The sequence below is a fragment of the Camelus bactrianus genome, chromosome 15 (genome assembly GCF_048773025.1).
Source record: "Camelus bactrianus isolate YW-2024 breed Bactrian camel chromosome 15, ASM4877302v1, whole genome shotgun sequence".
NCBI lineage: Eukaryota > Metazoa > Chordata > Mammalia > Artiodactyla > Camelidae > Camelus > Camelus bactrianus.
This window is the reverse complement of record NC_133553.1, coordinates 19,220,620-19,245,513: the sequence shown is the minus strand read 5'-3', so window position 1 is coordinate 19,245,513 and position 24,894 is coordinate 19,220,620. Positions and strand designations below refer to the sequence as shown.

The window sequence follows — 24,894 nt, the reverse complement described above, 5'->3', positions numbered from 1 at the left end:
ATATAAAGGCTCTGTAACAGCCATAAAAAAAAAATCTTAAAAATAAGCTTTAAAAGATCAAACTGACATCCAAGTTATCCAGCCATACACCAGAATAAAAATCCAGTATTCAACAATATAAAATTCTACATTCAATAAAAATCACCAGGCGTGCAAAGAAGCAGGAAAACATGACACATAATTAGCAGATAAACCAATCATCTGAAACAGACCAGAAATAACAGAGTAGACAAGAACCTTCAAACACCTATTATACACATTGTCAATAAACTTGAGGATGTAAAAGAAAACATAATGAGGGAAATAAAAAAAAAAGACTAACATGAAACTTCTAGAAACGAAAAAAATACACAATCTGAAATGAAAAACATACCAGGTGGGTTTAACAGCAGTATTAGACACTCAAGAAGTAAAGCTCAGTGAATCTGAAGTTATCGCCATAGAAACTATCCAAAACAAAACACACTGAGGGAAAAAACGAGAGAGAACAGAAGCCTTTGTGAGCTGTGGTCTAACATGTAACTGGTATCCCAGAAAAAAATCAAGGTGAAGAGAAAAAAATTTTTTGAAGAAATGAAGAATAAAAAGTTTCCAAATTTGATGAAAACCATACACCCACAGATCTAAGGTCAATGAACCCCAAGGCAGAAGGAACCATACCAAGGCACATCACAATCCAACTGATGAAAAACAAGTGATAAAGCAAAAATCTTAAAAAGCAACTAGAAGGGAAAATAAAAGCAACTAGAAGAAAAAAAAGAAAAATTACATAGAGAATAACAAAGAAAAGAATGACAGCAGACTGGCTTCTCATCAGAAATCAGGCAAGGCCTACATTTGACAAGCCCATAGCAAACATCATACTCAATGGTGAAAAGTTAAAAGCTTTTCCTCTAACAATAAGACAAGGATATTATTCCATGTGGTACTGGAAGTCCTAATCAGAAGAGTTAGGCAGGGAAAAGAAAGAAAAGGTATCCACACCAAAAAGAAAGAAGTAAAACTATCTCTATTTGCAGGTGACATGGTATTACATGTAGGAAATCCTAAAGACTCCACCCAGAAAAAACTGTTAGTATAAACAAATTCAGTAAATTGCAGGATACAAAATCAATATATGAAAATCAGCTTCGGGGAGTAGGGTACAGCTCATTGGTAGAGGGCATGCTTACCATGCCCAAGGTCCTGGGTTCAATCCCCAGTATCTCCACTAAAAATAATAAATAAATAAACCTAATCCCCTCCCCCCAACAAAAGAAAATCAGTTGCATTTCTAAACACTAACAATGAACTATCAGAAAGAGAATTTTTTTTAAAATCCCATTTACAATTGCATCAAAAAGGGTAAACTATCTAGGAATAAATTTAACCAAGAAGGTTAAAGATCTGCACACTGAAAAATGTAAAACAGTGATGAAAGAAATTGAAGAAGACATAAATATATGGAAATACATTCTGTACTCATGGATTGTAAGAACTGATACTATTAAAATGTCCACATTACCCAAAGTAATTACAGAGTCTTCATTATTCCTTAAAAAGATAAATGACTTTTTAAAGCAAAAATAATCCCAATGCATTGTGGAATATCTAACAGGTAAAAATAAAATGTTTAACACTAAGGGATGGGACAAGGGAACTGGAAGTAGGTATATTGCTGTAAGGGTCTTACACTGTACATGTACTGGTATAATACTATTTGAGGTAGACTGTGATACATTAAAGATGAATATTATAAACTCCAGAGCAATCTTTCAAAAACTAGAGGTACAGTTAATAAATCAATAGTGGAGATAAAATGGAATTATAAAAAAAAAATATTAATTCAAAAAAGGTAGAAAAAGAAAAAAAAAAGAAGTCAAAATCAGATGGGATAAATAATAGCAAGATGGTAAATTTAAACCTAACATTATTATAGTTACATTAAATATAAATGGTCTAAAGAGTCTAAAATGCAGAGATTATCAGACTAGCTTTAAAAAAATCAAGATTTAACACTACCAACCAGAAATACACTTTAAATATTAAGAAACAGATAAATTAAAAATAAAAGACTGAAAAAAGATGCAGTGTACAAACATTAATTTAAAAAAGAATTAGAGTGGCTATATTAATATTAGACAAGGTAGACATTGGAACAAGAAATATTATCAGGGGGAAAAAAGGACATTACATAGTGATAAAGGAGTCAATTCATAAAGAAGACAAATATCCTAAGAATTACGTACCTAGTAGTAGTGCTACAAAATACCTGAAGCAAAGACTGATAGAATGTGAAAGAAAAGTTGCTTGCTATCATAGTTGGAGATTTCAATATTCTTCTCTCAGTAATTGATAGGATGAGTAAAAATTAGTATTTGAATGGTTTCAGAGCAAAAATAAACCAAGCAAGTAAACATATCTCATTTCCCCTCTTAATTTATAAAACTTAGGTCTCAAATTATAAAAACTTAGGAGGGGCAGTTTAGATTTGATACAATATTGAGAATGTAATTTTTCAGGCTGAAATCTTGAAACATCACCAGAAATAAATGTGGCTATAATACTTGCAGGCACTTCTTACCACACTGCTCATAGAAGGGCAATGCAAATATTAACTAAAGGCTTAAACTAGGCTTCTGAGAAGTGTAAGCCACATTGGCTATTACAATAACACTCTCTTGATTCTGTACATTATATGTCATTCTTGCAGTCATTTAAACATGTGGCAATAATTGGATCTATTACTATCTGAAAAAACACAGAATAAATTTTTTTAAATAATTATTTTTATTGAGTGAAGTTTGAGTATCTGTCTGAGTATACATAAAGTGAAGCCAAATTTCTTAATTCAAAAGGAAATTACTGGTCAGATACCAATCCCAAGCATATAAACCCAGCTCAGGAAGCAACATCCCTTGTAAGAAGCTGAATTTATGGTAATCAAAATTATAAAATACTATAATGAAAATAATAAAATACTATAATGAAAAGTAAGTCATATCCACGGACTTTCTAGAACTTACTTTGAGAAAACTTAAAAATGGGCACATTTAAGGTTGTCAGGTTTTATCTTTTTTTTAAACAGACTTTTAAAACACAAACTTTATTTTCCAAAAATGATGCATTTTTTTCTCCAGGCAGCTTGATTATCCTCTTAATTTCCACTTTAGAGGAAAAGTTTTCCACCCTGGGGCCTGGAAGGGAGCCTTTTACCATTTCAGTGTCTGTGATATGTCTGCATTTTGAACATATCTCAAATAATCCTCATGAAAACCCTAATGAAGTAGAGGTTTATTATTTCCAAGTCACATTTCTTCTTAGGCCTGTTTCCTTTTTGGAAAAATAAGAAAAGTGGACTAAGTGATCTCTAAATTTTCCTTCAGTTTTGATATTCTGTGACTCTATATAAAATTCTGGTGTTTATTCTTGAGAAGTTTACAGTTTGGTTAGGGAGTTAAAGTAATAATCTTAGGTATCAACAAAAAGTACAAATAACCTCAACCAAGCAAAAATTTCAATATAATTTGAGTGATGAATGGCTCTGAGAAATCAGGTTAAAACCCAGTCAGTTAGGATATAAGACACAGAATACACTGGAGGTTAAGTGAGAGGAAAGAGAGAAGGGAAGAAAGAAAGGGAGGGGCAGGGAGAGGGTGGAAAGAAGGGAGGGAGAGAGAGGAAAGACAGAGATAAGCCAAGACTAAGCTGATAACTAATGCAAAAATGTAGCTCAGTTCCATCTTTGGTCCCTGTAAGAAAACTGAACAAATATAAAGATACACACTTAGAATTATTGAACTAAATATCTTTTCTTTTCAGCAGAACATTTAAACAAGGCTCATTTAGCAGCTAAATTTAAAATTATTAATGAATTATACATATTTTTAAATCAATTATTAAAAAAAAACAACTCCTATGTGACAGTTTCAAGACAGCATCAGTATTGTCCCAGGTACGCCTAGGAAATTCAGACTTGTCTCATTGAGCATGGGATGCCATTAAAAAAGATAAAAAAACAATCTCAACAACATACCTACTTGCAATGCACACACCTCACCCTATAGCTGTATTTTGAGAATAACTTAAAGGATTAGGGGAAGCTACATAAGGAAAATAAGAAATAATAATTCTACTCTTCATTAAATTATGACTAATGTTCCACATTTGAACGGAACAAAAACTAGATGAAATTTTTAAAAACTCCAAGTAATAAGTCAGGAAAGGAATATAAATCGTCATATTACTCCTGTGTCTTGTAAGTGACTACAAAGTAAAAAAGAAAATAGCTTACCTCTATAGCGAAGATTCCTTTGTCACGCCCATATAATTTCATCTCTTCTGGAAATTGTTGAAAAGCATGTATGTAAGGAATATATTCCTCTTCAACAAATCTGTATTTTTGAAAAGAAAGTTTTTTCAGTAAGAGATACGTATTGATTTAGCAAAGTAGAAAAAAGAGGTAAACATGTTGTATTTCAAAGATAAGGTAAGAATGAGTTGAGTATATTGTATAGCCTAAATATTTTTAAGGATAATTAACCTGAAAATATCAATTATTTCCTGCATCCATGTGTGAAGAAAACATTTGGTTGATTATCTAATGATCTCTTAAGTCTCTGCCTAGGTGAACTATTTCTAAAAGGTGTGTTTATCTTAGATTTGCCACCAGGCTCAAAGATGTGGTTCCTTCCTTCCATCCCAGTTTCCTCACGTGATTAGCTCCTACTCATCTTTTAAATCACTTCTTCAGGGAGACCTTCCTAGATCCCTGTCTTCCTTGTTAGAGTATCTCCCTTGTCCATCATTCTGTCCCCAGTACCTACGACAACGCATGGCAGGTGCTTGTCACTGGAAGAACAATTAAGGAAAGGAACATCTGTTTACCACTCCATCTCAATGTCCAGTACACGGTAGCTGGTCAAATATTTTGAGTAAATTATTGAGTTTGAAGAAAATAGCACGTATATATAAATAACCACATATACACAGTTATTTAAAATTCATTCATTCATTCAACAGAAAGTTATTGAGTCCTATATACCTAGCACTATTCTAGGCTGGGGGTTACAGCAGTGAACAAGACAGGAAAATATTCTTCTTCCCATGGAGGTAAGAGAAAGATTCCAAACAAAACAAGTGAAATCTATAGTAATGTTAGGTAGGAAAAATGTTAGGTAAGGAAAAAAACAGAGAACAGAGAATGAGGAATGGGGGTATTGCAATCTGTGCTATATATATATAATTGTGCTAATATATGTATATTAGATTTTTAAAACAAGAAAATTGTTAAGGAAAATAAGATAAAGATAGGAATAAGTACACAAAATATTTTGCCTTGAAATCTCTGCTGTTATGAGAGCTGGCCTGACATCTGGCTTTCAGTTTTCTAGCACTTAAAGAATAGTATTGATTCAATTCAGTTTCAAATTATAAATGTGATTTTTTTTTTCACTTTTTAGTCTACTCAATGTTGAGAATTAAGGTAAATATTTTATGTAAAAATGGTGTTTTGTGAAGCTTGATAACACAGGGTTCTTTACAACAGCTCTAAGAGGAAAGCCTCCCCCAGCTAGGTTTTCATTATCTAAAAAAATTTCATATGAAAGTAACTGGACATAGTAATCAGTATTCCTATTATTTTGCAAGTACATTTTTGGTTTAATATTATTTTATATGCAGGATGTATTGCATGCTTATCATTTTTATAACTACCTATCGTTTCCACGTTTATGTATTAATAATTTAGTCATTATTCCCATGTGATGATTCAGCACTGGGAGGTGTTGGGAGTTCAGAGATGACTAAGAAAGGCATGAAGAGCTCCCATCATGACCCTAGCAGGTCAAACAGCCGTGGAAGTCTCAGCACTGGCAGTGCCACAGTGCCCCCGTGGAGGGCTACACGCAGGGCTGCAGGAGCGGAGGTAGGAACAAGAAACTTGCCCAGGGAAAACAGGATGTCCGCACAGAACAGGTCTTGGGCATCTGGGGTTTTAACAATTTTCATTGTTTATACTTTCACCATTGCTCTTAATCTCTTCCCGAAGTATTTTTTTTTCTTTTTGAATTTGCATTTCCTTTTAGAAAAATACATACTTTTCCAAAAGATAGCCAATGAATGAAAATTCTAAACAACCTATTTTCCTGATTATCAGATGGGTCTCTGGATCAATCCAGAAGTTGACAGAGGACTTGGGATAGACTAAAAGCATTCCACATGCCCCTCATAACCAGCAGACCACTACTCCAGCTACATCCCCAGGAAACACTGTCTCTACTTGTAATTTTATTGTATTTTTCAAAAGTTGCAATCTGTGACAGGCTGAAAGTTAACAAATTGGTTCTTCATCACAGGTAACTTAAGAAGCACTCATTGCATTACAATTAAGTCGTGTCTACCTGCAAAACATATCCTGAGCCCCTTCGCATCATTCTACTTCTGTCACCACCACCCTCATCCAAGCCACTATCTCTGGCCTTAAGTATAGGAGAGACCACCTGGCCCCCTGCTCCCACCCTTGTCTGCCTAGAACCCACTGTCCTCACAGTTGCCTGAACGATCTTGAAAACATAGATCAGATCACGTCTCTCCTGCTAAAATCTTCCGGGCTTACTATCACTTACAGCCAAACTCCCTATAGGTAAGGGGATTTATTTAGGAGTGATGAGTATGTCCTGGCAAGAGAGGTGATGGCTGTACAGTCTTGTGAATATACTGAAAAGCACTGAATCGCACAATTAAAAAGGGTGAATTGTATATGAATTATACCTCAGTTTTCTAAAAAAAATCCAAACTCCCCCTTGGCTTACAAAGACCTATTTCTGGCTCTTCCTTATTATCTCCCTGCCCTCATCTTCTGACTTCTCCTTCAAATTCTTACTCCCATCACAGTGGCCTCCTCTGCTCCTTGATCATACAGAGCTGGCTCTTGCTTCAGGGCCTGGCACCCCCTCTACCTGGAATGCTAGTACTTCTGATATTCAACTGCTGGCTCTATTTTCATTCAAAGTGCAGCTTAAATTCCACCTTCTCAGTGAGGCCTTCCCTGATAACCAATCTAAAGTAGCCATCGAGTCATTCTCTATCACATCATCCTGTTCCAATCTTCTGAACAGCACTTCACTGTCTGATCATTTCTTATTTATGTATTTGCTCATCTGTTTCCTCCTCTAGCCTTAAACTTCATTAGAGCAGGGACTTGATTTATATGATTCACAACTGTGTCTCACTGTGTTCTAGACTCCAGAACAATACCTAAACAGAGTAGATATTCAGTGAATATTTGTGGAATGAATACATGATGGCTATTTTTATCTATTATTGTTGTTATCGCCAGGTAGGCAAGGCCCTTTAAAGGCTATTTTAAGGTTCAGGAATGTATCCTAAGGCCCACAGATGCTGCTAGAGGATTTAAACAGGGTAGTGACATGCGGGATCAGTAACCTTATGATTCAGGTTAGATGGGTCCAAGAATTTGCATTTCTAACAAATTCCCAAGTGATGCTGATACTACTGGTCAGGGGACCACGCTTTGAGAACCTGTGACTCTTTTAGAGTGCTTTTTCAAGAAAAGCAGAGAAAGAGGATCAGTGGTGAAGTCTTCTCTCCTATTGCTCCAAGTCCCAAATTTGTCAACAGAGCAAAATAAAAGCCCTCCAGCTAACTAGATCTAATCTCCTTGAGGGTACTTTAGAATTCCCCTTGGAGGGGGAAGGGAGGAAAGAGGGAGGAAAGAATGAACAGAGACAGAGGGGCAGGGGAGAAGTAGAAAGAGTGGGGAGAGACAGAGAGACAGACAAATGTGTAGGATATTATCCCCATCCTTCCAACCACAGACCATACTCTCCCTGAGAAGAATTTAGGGCAAATATTATTTTCTCCATCTTGTTAGATTTCTAGGAGAGTTTTATTACCCCCTCATTGATTGCCCTGGGTAGGACACCTAGCCCCTTTATCCAGCTCCAGTGACATGATTAGACTGCTATTTCTGTAAGATTATTTCCCTCTGGTTATCAGGAGGAAAATGGATAGGAGTGGCACAAGGCTCACTTGGGAGGTTGCTAAGTAATTCAGGTGAAGATAGAATCCAGGTGAAGATAGACACAAGAGGAATGGGTAAAAATGGTTTTGAGAGTTATTTTGGGAGGATAATTGAGAGGATATAATGACTAACTATACATAGAGAGAGGAAGGAGGCAGGGGTGAGTCCTAGTACGGGATGCAACAGGGCGCAGGGTATTTACAAAGAGAGGAAACATGGAGGAGGGGCTAGATGGAGGATGTAGACGATGGAGTGGTAGTGTCCAGCAGGCAGCTGTGTATGTGAATACACGGGGCTGGCCCTCAGCAGACAAGTCTGGGCTAGAAATATAGATTCAGGAGTCATCACCATATAGGTGGTAATTAAAGCCTTGGGAGAGGATGACATCACCCAGGGAGGGCATCCAGAACAAGAGGAGGTTTTTAACTTAACAGTAAAATTTACTGAATCATGGACCATCTGCATGTAGAGTTAACCACATCTTGTTGTTCGGTTGATGTGGCCAAATTCAAAGGCACTATCCTCATTTACCGAGGTGTTTTATTCAATCAAGAGGCCTAGTGTTAGTGATGATGAAGATGATGAAAAAGACAAGAACAATCATCACTAGCACTGAGTTCTTATTATGTATGTGCTTTCTGTGTGGTACTAATTATTGAAAGTAGTTTCAACCCTCTGAGGTAGATTATTATCCTTAGCCTCATTTTACTAATGAGGAAACAGAGACAGAGAGGAATTAAATAACTTACACTAGAGGTCCTATAACACATAATGGCAGAGCCAGGATTGGAACCCAGGAGTCTGGTTCTAAATTTGTGCTCTTAAAAAATCACTTCACACAGTGATTAAATCCAAATGTTGCTATTTAGAACACACAGTATGAAAAGGGAAAAATGAATACATTAATGACTTTGGCATATCTTCTATTTAATGAGAAATTCTTATATTCAACACCATCATTCATTCATTAACTATAAAACCCTGTAGATTATCTTGAAAACTGTAAATGCTATCTACATAATAGGTTCTTCTAATAGTTTTGTTTTCAATTTTACCTTATAAACATACTCTATATTTTAGCTCTTTAACAACACCAATGCATGCTTGTGTGTAACTATTAATTACCATTTGCCAACATAAAGGTCATCTGTTCATCTTCTCACTTAAAAATGAAAAATACTTCACACTACTCAGGTACTTAAATGTCACTTTTCATCTTCAAAGCATTTTGCTCACACTAGACAATTAATTTTATAAGACCCCATGTAAGATAAAGAGTATTATTTCCACTATGTAAATAAGGAGACCAAGGAGATGAATTATTAGACCAGGGAATATTAAATTTCAGAGTCAGAACTCAACCACCCAATCTTTCCCTTCCTTAATTTAAGGCTCCTTGTAAAATTCAAAATACCCAAAGGCTGTCCCCTAGTTCACACAGATAAGCAGCAGAAGCATCATCATACGAGAGGCCCACTTACCTCAAAAGATCTGAGAGAGTAACTGTCTCTCTCTGCCAAAGTAAGGACAGATAGCAGAAAGCAAGCGTCCTTGGCATAGACATCTTCACAATCCCTTTCTCCTTTCGTAGAGAATATTCAACACCATCAAGAGATCCAGAACAGATAGATGCCATTTCTTAAGGGACAAATGGAGATTTTTTTAAGTGCAAACAACTATTTTGGTTAACAAAAGAAAAAAAACAGCAAAATCCAAAGAGGTATTTTTAAATATCTTAAATTATTGATATAATCTTTACAAAGAGCAATTTGGCAATAAAGAGCAATGATGATTTAGAAGAAAACTGGCCAAAAAGCTCACTGCTGGTTCTTTGTGGCAGTGGGATGAGCTGAGACTCCAAGGAGGGATTTGTCGTTTGAATTTTTTCATAGTGAACACGAACAATTTTTGAAATAAATAAAAGGATAAACGATTACAAAGCAAAGCAAAAATGTGTAATTCCTTTGAGTCACACCTCAACTCACACCTTCTCTGAGATGTTCTCCAAACTCTGGCTAAGGCGGCCTGTCCCACTCCCATCCTCCAGGCATCCTCCCCCGCCCCCCCGGGCATGATTTCATCTTCAACTCATTCATTCCACAAATACTTATCCATCTCATTCTTTGTGCCACTCTTCTAGGTCTGGGGAAATGACAGTGTACAATATCTCATCTCTCTTAAAACTTGTGTACTAGTAATGGGAGACAGCCAGTAAGTAAACCTATATACATACACATATATACGTATACATACAATTAACAGATATTTGTAAGTGCAACACAGAGAAACAGCAACACAGGGGCATACAAAATTATGGGACGGGAAGAGACGTGCTATTTAACATGGGTGGTCAGAGAAGCCTCTTTGGGAAGGTGACATCTGAGCAGAGACCTGAATGAATTCAAAGAGTAAGTCTCGAGGACCAGGGGAAGAACACCAAGTGCATCAGCAGAGTCAACCTGAAGGAACACCAAGGAAGCCAGTGTGGTGAGAGCATCACAGATGGAGGGAAGGTGGTAGGAGATGACGGGTGAGAATAAGAAATCGTATTATTAAAGGGCTTTGTCGGTCATGGTTTGTACTTTGGATTTTATTCTAAGTATGATAAGAACATCTGGAGAGTTTTGAACAGAGGAGCAACATGATCTCATTTATATTTTTTAAAAGGCTACTCTGGCTGCAATGAAGAACGGCGTTCTGGGAGGGCACACAGGAGACCACTATTCCACAATGAAGGGCACTTGTACTGGAGTGGCAGCACTGCAGATGGTGACAAGTGGTTGGATTCTGGACATATTTTGAAGGCAGAGTCAAAAAAATTTGCTGCTAGATTGGATGTCAAGTATGAGAAAAAGAAAAGACAAGTAGGATTCTAAGGTTTTGGGCTTGAGCAACAAGGAGAATGGAGATGTCATTTCTTGAGACAAGGAAGACGGCGAAAGAGCAGGTTTGACAAGAGAGATCAAGATATCAGAGTTGCACATGTTAAATGCAAGATTTTATTAAACATACAAATGGAAATGTTGAGTAGGCAGCTGGATATAAAAATCCTATAGTTCAGAGGGGAGCTGGGCAAGAGAGAGGAGTTTTAGAGTCGTCAGGATAGAGCTGGTGCTTAAAGCCAGGAGTGCGGGTAGACAGAAGAGCAGGACTAGGAATGGCCCTGAGACTGCAAGCTTTCTTGGGCAACAACTCTCCAAATTATCCCTCAAAATCCCCTTTCCAAGCCCTGTAAATCCTTTCTAGCATTCATCAGTAACTGAACTTTTCTTTTTTATGTGTGCATTTAATGTCCAGCTCCTCCTACTGCAATCTAAGCACCCTGAAGACAGAGAGTCTTGCTCACCACTGCGTCCTGGGTACTCAGAACAGCCTCCAGCACAGAGGAGGAGTCCAATAAATACTTGGTGACAAGTGGTCTAACTGTTCTACTTCTAAGATTTCATCCTGGTGAAATGATTTTTAAAACATGCAAAGATTTAGGGTCAGGGTATGCTGTAGCAACACTGTGATATGAAAAAAGCTGAAAACAACCTAAGTGACTGAAATGGAAATTTAATTAAGTAACTCTGTGCAATGAAACAGTGCATAACAATTTACACAATGAGATCAGTAGCTCTCAAAGTACAGTCCCTGCACCAGGTGTATTAGCGTCGCCTAAGAACTTATGAGAAATGCAAACTCCTGCGCCTAGCAGTCCGTGGTCTAACAAGCCCTCCAGGCGACTCTGACGGATGCTGAAGTCTGAAGACTGCTGTTTTAAAAGGCTATGCAAACCCACAGATTTCAATAAAATATTATTTTAAAAATTCTATATGTATTATATAAATAACAAGACGTAGGTACTTGCAGTTAAGATGGCAGACTGAAAACATACATGAGCCTCTGTTCTGTCCCACTACAATCACAAAGAAATTTCTTAAAGATGTAAATGCAAGAACAAACAATATGGAAAAGGAGACAACCGCAATAAAATTCTAAAAGCTGGAAAGAAAATGGACAGGTGATTATTATTGCCTTAGCAGTGCTAAGAAAGCTGGGTTCAAAGCCAGCAACAGGGAAAGCCAGAAATCAACCTAACTCTCCCCTGGGACCTCTAAGGAAGGCTCAGGAATTGGTTAAACCAGGTACCCCTGGAAATTGAGTGAAGGAGGACTAACACCAGGAGGACTGCTTCAAAGTCTGGTTAAGAAGTTAGGTGCCCAGACTCCTCCTCAAACTCCACGCAAAGACGGCTTCTCCCCAGTCTTGGTACAAAATTGGAAATTTCTCCTCTAGAGACAGTAAAACAAAGGGTTCTCTGGAATAGGACATGTCAGTCACATACACAGTTGATGGTAGGGGCATCTTACTGAAAATAGGATTAAGTTAAAGTTACATATTGAATATTGAGCCATTTCCCTACTCCCCTGAGGCCTTCTTCCCACCCAGGTCCCAGAAGGGCCAGGATTATACTCTCCAAATAAAAGACACAGAGATTTTTCTGGAAAACCTCATCAGCTCAGGGAGAAAAGATTTAAAGATGCTGGAGGTTCACTAAGAAAAACCAGCTAGATCACCCTCTAGTAGAGCAGAGCTGAGAAGATTCACCATGGGTACAAAGCTTTCCATCAAACTTTTCAATCTCCATTCTTAAACAGGACTAGCCTTCTTAGGCTCATTAAACACCTGAAGAAATCTCTAATATAAAAAGCAGAGGCTAAAACAAATTTTCAAATCAGCAGGAAAGAACATATCCTCAGCGAAATAAAATAAAGATGCTCCAGCACAATGAAGGAGTAAACCAAGAAAGAAGATGGAGTGAGATCAAGGACGTAAGAAATCTAACAAAAGAGAGGTGACAGATTCCTCAGGATGGTGGTAAAGAGATCCCCAAAACAGCTGGGACACAGGTGTAGAGATACACCACTCTACACCAGAGCAGGTCAGAAGCTCCAGAAAGTCTCTTCCAGAAGATGAAACTGACAGAATATCTACGGAATTGGGAGACTTTTAGAACTGAGAGGAAGTGTGGAGATACATTAGTAATAAATCATAGATTAATACTAAATAGAAAACCAAACAAATAACAAGACAACTCTCTGTGTCACTGTGCAGTCCAACAAGAAATGCAAATATGCTCATAAAACGAATTTTTAATCTTTGGAGGGCAAGGCGCTTGCAAAGAAGCAGTCCATACCAGAAATGTTTTGTTGAAAATTTCATATAACCAGACTTGACATAGATTTCAACAATCCCAAACACCAGAGGGTTTGGAAGCTATCTCCCAAAGAACTCTAACAGCACACATCAGATTCTAGCAATCTATAATAAAAGTTTGGTCTGCTCTTTGAGCTCTGTTTACCACCATGTTTTGTTTTTTTAAAGGAGTATGGAAACAACTAAAATCATGAATAAATGCTTTGAGGAGAAGGTCTATATCTGTAACCTTTAAACTATTCCTTATCTATTTTAAATCATGGAATTAAATCGGAAAGTAAGACACACATACATACATACACACATAATACGGTAAGCTTTTATCAGCTTGCATTAGTTTTTGCTGAGAAACTGGGCGTATTATCTTTGACTCTTGCCTGTCTTACCACAGGGCTAAGTTCTATCATTTCTCAGCTGCAACTTTTCTCTGAAAACTCTGAGCATATTACACCTGGCCTTACTGAGCTAACCTCCTTCTCTCTGAATCTCCTTACTGTACATCTCCCTTGAAAAACCACACCCAAAAAGTCGTATGGAGACAATGTACCTTTTAAAAAATTGCACTAGGATTTCATTTAGTTTACCTTTCTCCTTGCCATATGATTCAACAAGTTGTTTTTCCCTGCTAGGCCAAGTTCCCTTTCTTGGAATATGAAGAGAGTGGACTACATTATTTGTAAGAGGCATTACCAGCTTTAAAATTCTAGGTAGTCTGATTCTCATTTTTACCTGATTGTGGTGCTTTGACGATGGAGAAAGGCTTTCGAGCATGGCCATCAGGCTGAGACTCTGCTCCACTTTCAACAAAAGAAGGACAGCTAAAGTCACTCAGCAGCTCAGGGGCGCTATCGCAGTCTGAATGACTTGGATTATCTTCTAATACCTAATTTGTAAAATAATATAAATTATTATTGCATGGGAAGTGACAACACAATTAATTTCCACAAACTTGAACAATTTCTGAGCATCACAAACACCAGGAAAGAAATCACTCCAGACACCTGTGTCTGCCCCGTCCCTGAGACCAAAAGACCTTGACTTCTGCCAGGGCTCCCCAGCAGCTCCTGGCAATGCTCCGCGGAGAGGGGCTCCACGCAAGTGGGAGCGAGGAGGCAGCAGCCATACCAGGCCTCCTTCTCCCTGTAACTAACAGCGCTCTTGCAGCTCTGGTATCTACACTAATAAAAACATCAAGTGTCAATAATGACCCAGGCACACTGAGGCTGGACAGGGACTATCTCTCACCATTGTTTAATTTTTCACACACATGTCGCTGAAATGGTGGTCAGAGTGGCCCTAAGGAAGGTCAGCTGGCTGGCTACCTAAAGGCCTCATTAACTGGTCACATTACCACCTTGGGGAACTACCACAATCAAAAAACCACACTCTCAGCCATGCAGGCCAAGAAACTTGATCTTATTATGAGGACATAAAGCTCATAATAAAGAAACTCAGAGAATGAAGCAAAAAAATCAGGGACAGGATAATGCTTATGTCTTCTGTTAAGCACTTTCCCTCCCGACAGGCAAGCCCACAAGAGACCAGGCAACCATAAAGCTGGCTGATAAGCAGAGACTCATTGAGAAAACTGAAGCAATCCTAAGAAACTTCCACAGGCTCCCGCAGGCAACCATCCATCAGCAACTCTGCCTCACGCTCTGCCCTCAGTCCGATTCTTCCAGTGCACTGGCCAAGCTCCCGTCTAAAGCCAGTTCCTCCCTTGGTGCACTCAATCCCACCCCTCTCCACTCAAAGATCATCACTCACTTCTACTCCTCCGTCAAGAATGTCTCTCCTGTATCACTCCTAGCAGTACACCATCATGAATTCCACTTAAAAAAAACAAAACTCTCCTTGACTCCAGCTACAATGCAATTTCTTTGTACTTCTTTGCAGCAAAAGCCTTGAGAGACTTGTCCAGACTTGCTCCCCACTGCTCCACTGGTCACTTTTTGGCTCTTCCTTCCTGACCCAGAGGCAGCGTTTCTCACAGATGATCACTGCCCTCTTCTTGAGATACTTTGTTCCTTAGTTTCCATAATGCCCCCTCTCACTCTCTTGGCTTTCCTCCTACCTCATCAGTTGTTCCTCAGACTTCTCAGCTGGTTCCTCTTTTATCCCAGACAACTCAATCCTAGAGTGGCCCCAAGCTCAATTCTCAGTCCTCTTCTCTGGCTTCACTCCTCAGGGATGTCTTGTGGTTTAAATACCATCTACTACTCTACTGTTTTCACCTCCACAACGCACACCCCGTCTCCATATTTTGACATCCTTGAAATCAGGATGTATCTCACAATCAATGGCACATCACAATCTAATTTGCAACATGATTTTCTTTCTTTCTTGAGGGTACCTAACGGTGCATCGCACAAACAATGGCATTTTAGATTTGATGATTATACTGTAAGCTGACAGCTTCCACATTTATATCTCCAGCCCAGACTGCTCCTCTCAACTGAAGACTTGTATATCTAAGTACTTGACAGTTCTTCTTGGATGTCCAATAGCTGTCTCAAACTTACATCCAAAATTGAACTATTAATAGTCCTGCTCCACCTGTTATTTCTAAACTTTTTCTTCTTAGGACCTATCCCTTTCACTGCTGGGACACTAAACTCTGCATGTGGAACCTATGAGACTCCCACCAAACAAGGAAAACACTGAGCCAAATTTCCAAGCTCTTAATAAACGTGTGTCAAATAGATTCAGAATCTCTTCTCAGCCCTGGAGAGTAAGTATCACATACCAAACACATCAAACACACTTATCAAGCCTGCACTTCTCAGCAGTAGAACCCTCCCCTACCCCAAATAAATTGACCCGTGGCATATTTATAAAGCAGTTAGAAGCAAACTGATGGATGGGGTGCGGCGATGAAGCATCTACATTTAGTTTTCACCACCTAATGGCTTCTGAGAAGAGTTGGTAACTGAGCTGAATCTTGAAGTGCCAGGTAAAGCAACAGGTGTTCCAAGCAAAAAGAATAACATGCAAAAAAGTTTTTAACAGTACCGTGATAGAAATTCCTTAAGCTCCTATTTAGAAACTTAACCACACATTTCTTTATGTTTCCACTGGTCAAATAAGAAGTCAAAATTAATTTCAGCATCTAGGTCAGTGACCCCATCCTTCTGGAGTATAAGGGAAACTTCTTCACTGAAAAGCCTCTGACAAGCACCATAAACCCAGGAAAGGTTCAACCTCATCTTAATCTCTACCTCTTCCTAGAAATGTCTTCTGGTTCCACTTCCCAGACTTACCGCAGTTTTCCTTCCAGTGGTATAAACTGGGTTTTTACAATACGCTTGCTTGCTCTTCTGAAGGTAGCGCTTCCAAAAATTATGTAAAACTTCATTCTAAGGTGGAAGGGAAACGAGTGGTGATTCAGGTTATGATGACAAATATACTGGCACATCTATACCACGGAAGCTCTAATCTCTCATACTTTACATATTGCCTTCCATCTAAATGTGTTCCTACCTTTCTTATCTAATTGTCCTTAAAAAGAATTATCATTTCAATAGCAGGTATATGGAAAACACTGAATAAACTCTTCTAAATCTTACATCTTAGGGAAGGAAGGACTAGTTGCTTAAAGTCACCTAGTAGAATCCCTTCCTTTTACAAGTAGATTAAGATTCAGAGAAAGCAAGCAACTTACATGTGACTACAGAGCTACCACTGGGTCTGGTGACCTACTGACCCTCCCACCCCAACCCAAGTGAAAGTAAAACAAACAAAACAAACGAAACAACTTGTGCATTTGTTCATCACCCACTAGGGACAAGGCATCCATGAGCTTTAACACAGCACTGCAGGATAGCTATTAACCCTCCTCTTACCACTGAAGATACTGAGTAACTCTGCCACAGTGACCCAGCCAATAAGCAGAAAAGCCATGGACAGGATTTGGAGTCAGTTCTGTTTCTGGAGCCTGCGTTCTAATCCTAATGTCATTCCTGTGCCATGAGACTGGTCAGGTCTAACTGGTTATGCTCATTGGCTGATTTCAGAGAAACTGTTTTCAGGATTAACCCAGATGAAGCAGGTAGAAAGCTATACAGGAGTAATCCCCACCGAAGCTGTTCGGTGTAACTACCTGAAGCTATGTGCACCTATACACAGGGTGACTACTCAGAAGAAACCAGATTCACAAGTCCCCAGCCTGCCAGGAACCTGATCTAATGCAGTGACCATCGTGGGTGAGGCTCAGCGTCCGCTTAGGCCACACACTGGTCTAGGGGCCACTGCTCTGACCTGCTGCAGACACTGGTCTGAACAGCAGAGGCTCCTGTACGAATCTCTTCTTTGTGACCTCGGTACACATTGACCTTCCTCCCTCCTGTCTGCCCTTGTTGTTATTTCTGCACCTATTTTTATAAAACTTCATGTTTACTCATTCCATATATGCATAAAATCCTCTCTCCAGCTAAGTTGAATTGCTAAGCACTTTGTTTCCAATGATGGGCATAAAGCAACTGTATAATAACTACTTGTCTAGTAACCAATTTTTTAAAGAATTCCAGAAATGGCTTCAACTAGCTGAGGGAACATGAAATCCAAATAACAGGTGGGATCCCATGGTCACCTGAGAGACGGCCAAGTCAGTGTGGCTCCTGGGCCAGGAGCATCAGGACCCCTGGGAACCTGCTAGAGATGCAGATGCTCAGGCCCTATTCCAGACCCACTTCGTCAGAAACGGGGATGGGGTCGAGCAAGCTGTGGTTTTAACAAGCCCTCCCCGTGATTCTTACACACATTCAAGTTTAAAAACCACTGGTTTAATGTCTCACTCCCCGAAGTGCATTCTCTAGAACTCAGGACCTCATGGATGCTACACACACATACACACACAAAGGGTGTTCTTCTCCAACACTGTATATCACGTCCCCTTAAAAGTTAAAGAAGAACATTAACCCATAAAAGGCACCAAGGAGTGGGCAAAGTTATTTGTTTTATTTTAACCCAATGTTTCCTAAGTATCTGAAGACCAAAACCTTTATTATCCATCTTTTGGATGTATTGCTTATTTACATCCTGTAGAACACACTTCGGGAATTGCTGGCCTAGTAAAAGGATTAAAGCAAGTCATTTGGAAAATGATTCTTCCAGTAGGTCTTGTTATTACTGACAGCCCTACTATTCTCCTCAGTCTTACTCTAAACCTACTGTTCCTCAAACAACAAAATGTGAAGCTGACACCCAGATACAAATGGACTTACCTTTAACTCTGGGCCTACTCCAAGGGTCTGTAAGGCGTCTGCTTGTTGACAAAGTATGTGCTGGAAACCTTCACACACATACCAATCCCAGCCTTTCTCTAAGTGACAAATGACATGTTTCAGATGTTAGCATTCCTAACTTACTAACTATAATGCTGCTACATGGTTCCAATTGTGTTTTACACACTACAACTGAAATTTTTTCCTACCCAAGTAGAGTTTCCATTCTTACATTCTCTTGCTTCCAGTCTGGGGAATCTATACCCAAATGCTAAAGCTAAACATGACTTTAATAACTGATCAGATTTTAAATAGCGTAAATAACTATAATTTTTCTGAAATATTAATGTATGAGGCAGAAAAATGAATAATCATCATGTTAAAAAAATGAACTAAGTTTTATAAACGTATACTGAACTGAACAAAGCCCAGCAGAACCCTAAATGAAAGGCTACTCAACACGCAGCCACTGGGTCCACCGCTCCTCTGTTCCAAATCACAAGACAGGGAACAACGAGTATGTGGAGAATGAATGAACACAAGCCAAGATGGGAAGCTCCATGACTGCAGGAAAGGGCAGTAAGAAAAGAAAGAAAGAGAGAAAGAAGGGAAGGAAGGAAGGAAGGAAGGAAGGAAGGAAGGAAGGAAGGAAGGAAGGAAGGAAGGAAGGAAGGAAGGAAGAAAGAAAGAAAGAAAGAAAGAAAGAAAGAAAGAAAGAAAGAAAGAAAGAAAGAAAGAAAGAAAGAAAGAAAGGAAAGGAAGAAGGGAGGAAAGAAGGAAAGAAAGAAAGGAAGAAGGGAGGAAAGAAAGAAAGAAAGAAAGAAAGAAAGGGAGGGAGGGAGGAAGGGAGGGAGGAAGGAAGGAAGAAAGAAAGAAAGAAAACTGTACAGCAGCACTCTCCTTTTCTCAAGATGGTTCCAGGCTACAGGGTGAAGCTGAAAGCTGGAAAACTAAGATTTACTGAGCTCTGCCTGGTTACTAGGTGTCTGCTGGGTATTTTTAGCAGGTTATTTTCTTCAATCCTCAGAACAACCCTAAGAGATTGGGAAGAGATCTGCCACTATAAAAGATAGAACTACATGTTTAAATAAAACTAGCAGTTAAAGAAAATGTTAAAATCTGTTAAGACCCTTATGTTTTACTCCTCCCTGATGGACAAATACTGTCACTCTTTGAAAGGTATGTTATCAGCACTTTTTGCACACAGCTTCTGAAGTCTGTTACTATGACTTCAAGATGCCCTCTCCCCAGCAGAAGGTCTCAGGGACTCCTGTTCCCCTCCCTCACCTCAGTGTCACAAGGTCTCCCCACCCTGATGACTAACTCCATTTCTGTAAAGGGTCTCAGGTTGTATATGAGTAAAACAGAAAGCCTGTAATTCTGACGCATTCCAAAGGTGAGGGGGTTTAAACTCTTCAAGCTGTATCCGTGTCTGCTCACTTCTTCCCACACACTATTCTGACAAACTGACAAAGTCATATTTTAAATTCTGAGTTTGGGTTCCGACTCTATATAACAAACAGTATTACACTCTCACTTTACAGATGAAGACACTAAGGGCAAAGAGGTTGAATGTAAGACCTGACATCTAATTTGAAGGACCTACAGTTCCTTCAGCAACTCAAGTTTAAATGATACACGTTAATTATTTAGATAGGTCAAGTCCAAATTAACCAGGTCTTACGCTAACAAAATGTAATTAATCAGGTTTTAGCCCAATAAAAACAGTCATTACTAAAGGTTAAACAGAAACACGAGTTAGCCTTTAAGCATTTTCTCTGTTATTCTAAGAATGCCAATGTACTTCATATAGAAATTTCATCAACATTTCATACACAGTTCCTGTGGGTATCCTTAGAGTTGCCTCATGTAGAAGAGCCCACATTATCATTAGCCTAGTTTCAAGCTTGGGAATCTGGCCCGAGGCAACCAGTCACAGAAGTAAAAGCATCAGCTAAACTTTACCTCAGATTCTTCTCAATAATGGTTAATTATATGTACTCATTGGATTAATGAAATAGATTACCTTTCAAAGCACACCCATGCTGAGGTTACTTTAAAGGAAAACAATTTCCCCTATTTTAAAAGGGTGTGTTCAGAATTCAGTGTGAGAAATGGATTTCTGAAAGTTGAATATCATGTTTAACTCACCTCGCCTGACAACTTTATAGTTGAATCATTTCAGAAAATAAGCATTTTTTTAAAAGCACAGAAAATCATATAATGACAGATACAGAACAGAAAAACATATGCCAACAGATAAAAAGGAAATATGCTCCCTTTGCTATTGCCTTTTGCATAATAGTTGCTCCACTGGAAAATCAAGTCATTAACAACAAGCAGAATAAAAAATGGACATGCTTTAAGACATCTGCTTCCAATTTTACCATCAATAACTACCCACTTTAATTCTACTTTGGATTACCTGCTTGAAATTCTGACAACTTCTCTAGAATCTATTTAAAATTCTATTGCACATCCCCGAATCAGGAAAGTGAAAACATAACTGAAAAATGCTAAGTACATATGAAGAAAGTGCTTACCAAGTTTTTGTTTTCTTTTAAGCCCCCGGTTGATGGCTTGTATTTTAGTATTAGGAATAGCCTCAGTGTTTACAACTTCTTTAGATCTCTGAAGGAAACAGAAACAGACCATTGAAAGATAGTTTTACATCTCCCTAAATACATTTCAAAGCATGCTCTGGGAATTATAATGGTCTAAACTGTGAATAGCAGGACCAATAATGGTAATGTTTGGGGAAAATTATATCAACTGTAACATTCTGGTTAACCTTATGTTGCTTTCTGAGTTAAGACTTCTCAGTACCTAACCTGTGTCTGTGTCATAGTAAGCACTAAATAAATGTTTGTCAAATGAATAAACTGTTATTTTAAATTAATTTTTAATTGTTTCAAACCACAAACCTAAAGTCAAATTTATTCAATTTTTTTCTCCATCCAAAACATACTTTGAAATTAATATAATTTCCATTCTTACTGTAGTCAGTAATGCCTAAGCTACACACACATCAGTTTCATCCTACTTTTCTATGTGTTTGAATAATACTCTAAAATAGCTTCATTTATGAAATTATAAAAGTACGACTTTTTATTCTTAGTCAAACCTATAGGATTTGAGATTGATTAAACGGTGAGTACAATTCATCCCAAAGTCTTCAATTCTAAGTGTTCTCAAAGGCTGGTACCAAAGATTCTAGTTCTCTCACAAGCAAAATATAAAAGCATTAAATGATGGAGAAAAGATGAAGATTTTTAACCAACAAGGAACATTTATATGTTAGTCTAAATTTAGAGATTTGGAATGAAATTTATCTTCAACTTTCATTAAGAATAAAAGAAATGTCTCTAACAACAGGATTTTTGGAATGTATTCGCTCTAGTCTCTGAAACCACATTCAAAGCAGTTCTGGTGGACTGGCTTGGCCATACTGAGAACATAAGACATGCCAGAATACACACAAAAGCAGTTACCCCGCAAAGACAGGTAAAACCTATAAAGAATAGGTAGGAAAAGAAAGGCTTAAAATCTGGATTAGATAAAATGTGAAACAACTAAAAGCTAGAGAAAGCTAAATATCCAAACTGGAGCTATAATTCATTAAATTACTGAAGGTTACATCGTGGAATATTTATACAGTCAATTAACAGGTCCACAAATGTTTAGAATAACACAGGGAAATTATTTATTAAGACAGAAGATTCAGCAGTACTCTCTCACGTCCCCTTTACCTTCTCATACACAGAAAAAAAGAAAAAAAAAGGATTAAATGGAAGCTATTGAGATGTGTATTGAGATCACTGGTGATTTTAGCTTTCATCTTCATAATTTCCTAATTTTCTACAATAAATTTGCTCTTACGATTATAAAAATCTATTAAACTCATATAATTCTAGACTACTCCTTTATTAAATACCTATGGAATGCTTGCAAGAATGTCTATAATATAAATTGGACAGATTTAAGGCCTGAAAAACTTTTTCCTGTATAAAATCTACCAAGGTAACATTCTAATTCCTTTATCAGTTCAGGAGGTCTTTTCCAGATTGTGGAGAGGATCTAGAACATGAGAATTATATACAGAGTAAGTGCAAGGGCAGTGAAAGGAGCAGAAAATTAGGGAAAGTTGTATCATGACTTCTACTCTTTGAAGGTGTAACTGCCCCCCGCCGGCTGGACTTCAGCACCACCACACCAGGCCACCACACCAGGCCACCACATGCCAGGCAGCACCAATCATGCCGTATTCTCTATGAAGAAATGCCTGCCTGCCACAGAGCCAGGAGAACCACTGAGGTTGTGCAACACACAGCTTTGCCTATCACAGGGGAGGCACTGGGATAGCTTCTTGGCCTAAATAAAGATGTTGCCCACCCTCAAGAGTGCTACATTTTTTTTTTTAATTGAAGTGCAGTCAGTTATAATGTGTCAATTTCTGGTGTACAGCACAATGTACCAGTCATGCATATACATACATATATTCGTTTCATAAGGAATGCTACATTCTTGACAAGTTATTCCGTATGGGCTGATATCTTTCAAATGTGGAAATAGTTGTATTAGGATCTTTCAGGTTAAAGAATGACTGCAGCAGATTCTATCTGACAGAAACGAACAGAAACACTATCAAAGACAGAAATAAAAGAAGTGATTAGTTTCTAAGTGAAGTTAGAAGTTAATGTAGTTTAATTTCTACAGAAATAGTGTGCTGACTTCATCTGCTAATGGTGAAGAGTCAATTTAGACACATTCTTCCTTCACTGTGTTTAAACTGCACTGCTGGTACAAAAGCAAAAACTGCTGATGTCTCAACATGCATCAAAGCAGAAAGGATCAAAATGCACATATTTAAAGTGTACAATGTGATGTGTGTGTATGTGTATACGTGTATCCACAAAACCATCAGCACAGTCAAGGTAATGAACATATCCACTACCCCAACAATTTCATCGAGTGAGTACACATTAGTATTCTGTGAGACTGAACGGGAAGTAGACAAGAACTTCCACTGCAGACTGAAGAGCAATGAAAAGCTCTTGTGTGATCGAGTTGCAAGCTAAATTAACTACTTTTCTTAAGAAAAAAAAAAATTTCTTTTTACTTTTTCATATATTTTCTCCAGGTTTTTAGTTCTTTACGGTAGATTCCTGTTACTCCATCCTGACCAGAAGTTCACACAGTTACTTTTATTTGTTCCAAATTCACCTGTCTTAGGCCTTTATGGCAAAGGTAATATAGTTGTTCCTTCCTGGCTCTGTAGACTTTGAGCAAACGCTTTTCTATAGAGAAGAGTCCTGGCATGTTAGGCTTGTCCAGTAGCAGGTTGTCCACACCCTTGCTTATTTTGATGATACTGCCCTGAAGGTGTGGTAACCAGAACAGGACCGAGCACTCCCAGTGTGACGGCAGCCTCATTTACCAAGGATCCACAGGACAGTATGCCAATCTCTATCCTAAGAGGCAGGTGTGGTGGAGGAAGATGAACATGAGTCAGAAGACTGAGGTTCACGTCCTGGCTCAGTACTTTCTATGTGTGTGACTTCGGCAAACTCACTCAACTGACCAGCCCTAGCTGCCCCCTCTAACAGACAGGCTTAATAGCAGAGTTCACAGGTTGTTATAAGGAGGAAATGAATTAATGGATAAGAAAACACTGTAATGTACAAAGACATAATGATAAGGAAGCATATTTCGAATATTCCCAATAGTCCTCAATCGTTCTAACATTCCATCCTCCAAACCTCTAAACTACCTACCACAACACATTAAAAACTCTCAACTAAGTACTAATAAAAAGAAATCTACAATCTTCTAAGGGCAATTTTGATTATTTCCCCTTAGACTATACTGTCTGAATCAGGAAAACATTTTTATACATGGCCCATCATAACTTCAAAAGTTTTTCCTAAATCTATTTTACAAATTCCTTAACACTTGTGTAAGCATTTGAGGACCGTTTACATTCTTGGAATTTGCGCATTGCCTGAGTGTTAAGAATAGATCAATTATTTTGAGAACTGTGTCACATATTGGGCTGAAACTGCAATTTTTAAAGCACAAGCAAATTCACAGATGAGATCTGTTACTTACTTCTGTAACATTGTGGCAAGAAGTGCAATAATATTTGCCTTCATCAGTAAGACCCCAAGACACAGCAGCACACTGAGTACAACGTTCTTTGAACTCTTTCTGTAAGAGAAGAGGAAAACCATATTTAATACATTGTACTGAAATAAACCGTGAAATTCTATTTAGAGGGTTCCCTGCAATTTTACCCTACAATAAAGAATCATCGGAAACAGAAAACACATCAGAAAAATTATCTGTAAACAAGGGGAACAGCAGTTCGGTCCAAGCAGTTTGAAACTGAATTAAACTAATACATGTTTCTAAAATATATGGTGTGTGAGGGGAAAACAAGAAGAAAAGGTG

At 38.2% G+C, this 24,894-nt stretch overlaps 1 protein-coding gene across 1 annotated transcript in view; it reads right to left on the bottom strand.

The window, feature by feature from the left end:
* The window catches only part of TAF1B (TATA-box binding protein associated factor, RNA polymerase I subunit B), a 52,351-nt gene that overhangs the window by 26,233 nt on the left and 1,224 nt on the right, over positions 1 to 24,894 (bottom strand). The window contains exons 2-8 of the mRNA XM_010964030.3: positions 24,553 to 24,651; positions 20,988 to 21,075; positions 18,445 to 18,542; positions 16,483 to 16,578; positions 13,952 to 14,105; positions 9,505 to 9,661; positions 4,274 to 4,373 (exon numbers count right to left, since the gene is read on the bottom strand). Coding sequence (XP_010962332.1) covers positions 4,274 to 4,373; positions 9,505 to 9,661; positions 13,952 to 14,105; positions 16,483 to 16,578; positions 18,445 to 18,542; positions 20,988 to 21,075; positions 24,553 to 24,651 — 792 coding nt within the window. The remainder of the gene's footprint in view (positions 1 to 4,273; positions 4,374 to 9,504; positions 9,662 to 13,951; positions 14,106 to 16,482; positions 16,579 to 18,444; positions 18,543 to 20,987; positions 21,076 to 24,552; positions 24,652 to 24,894) is intronic.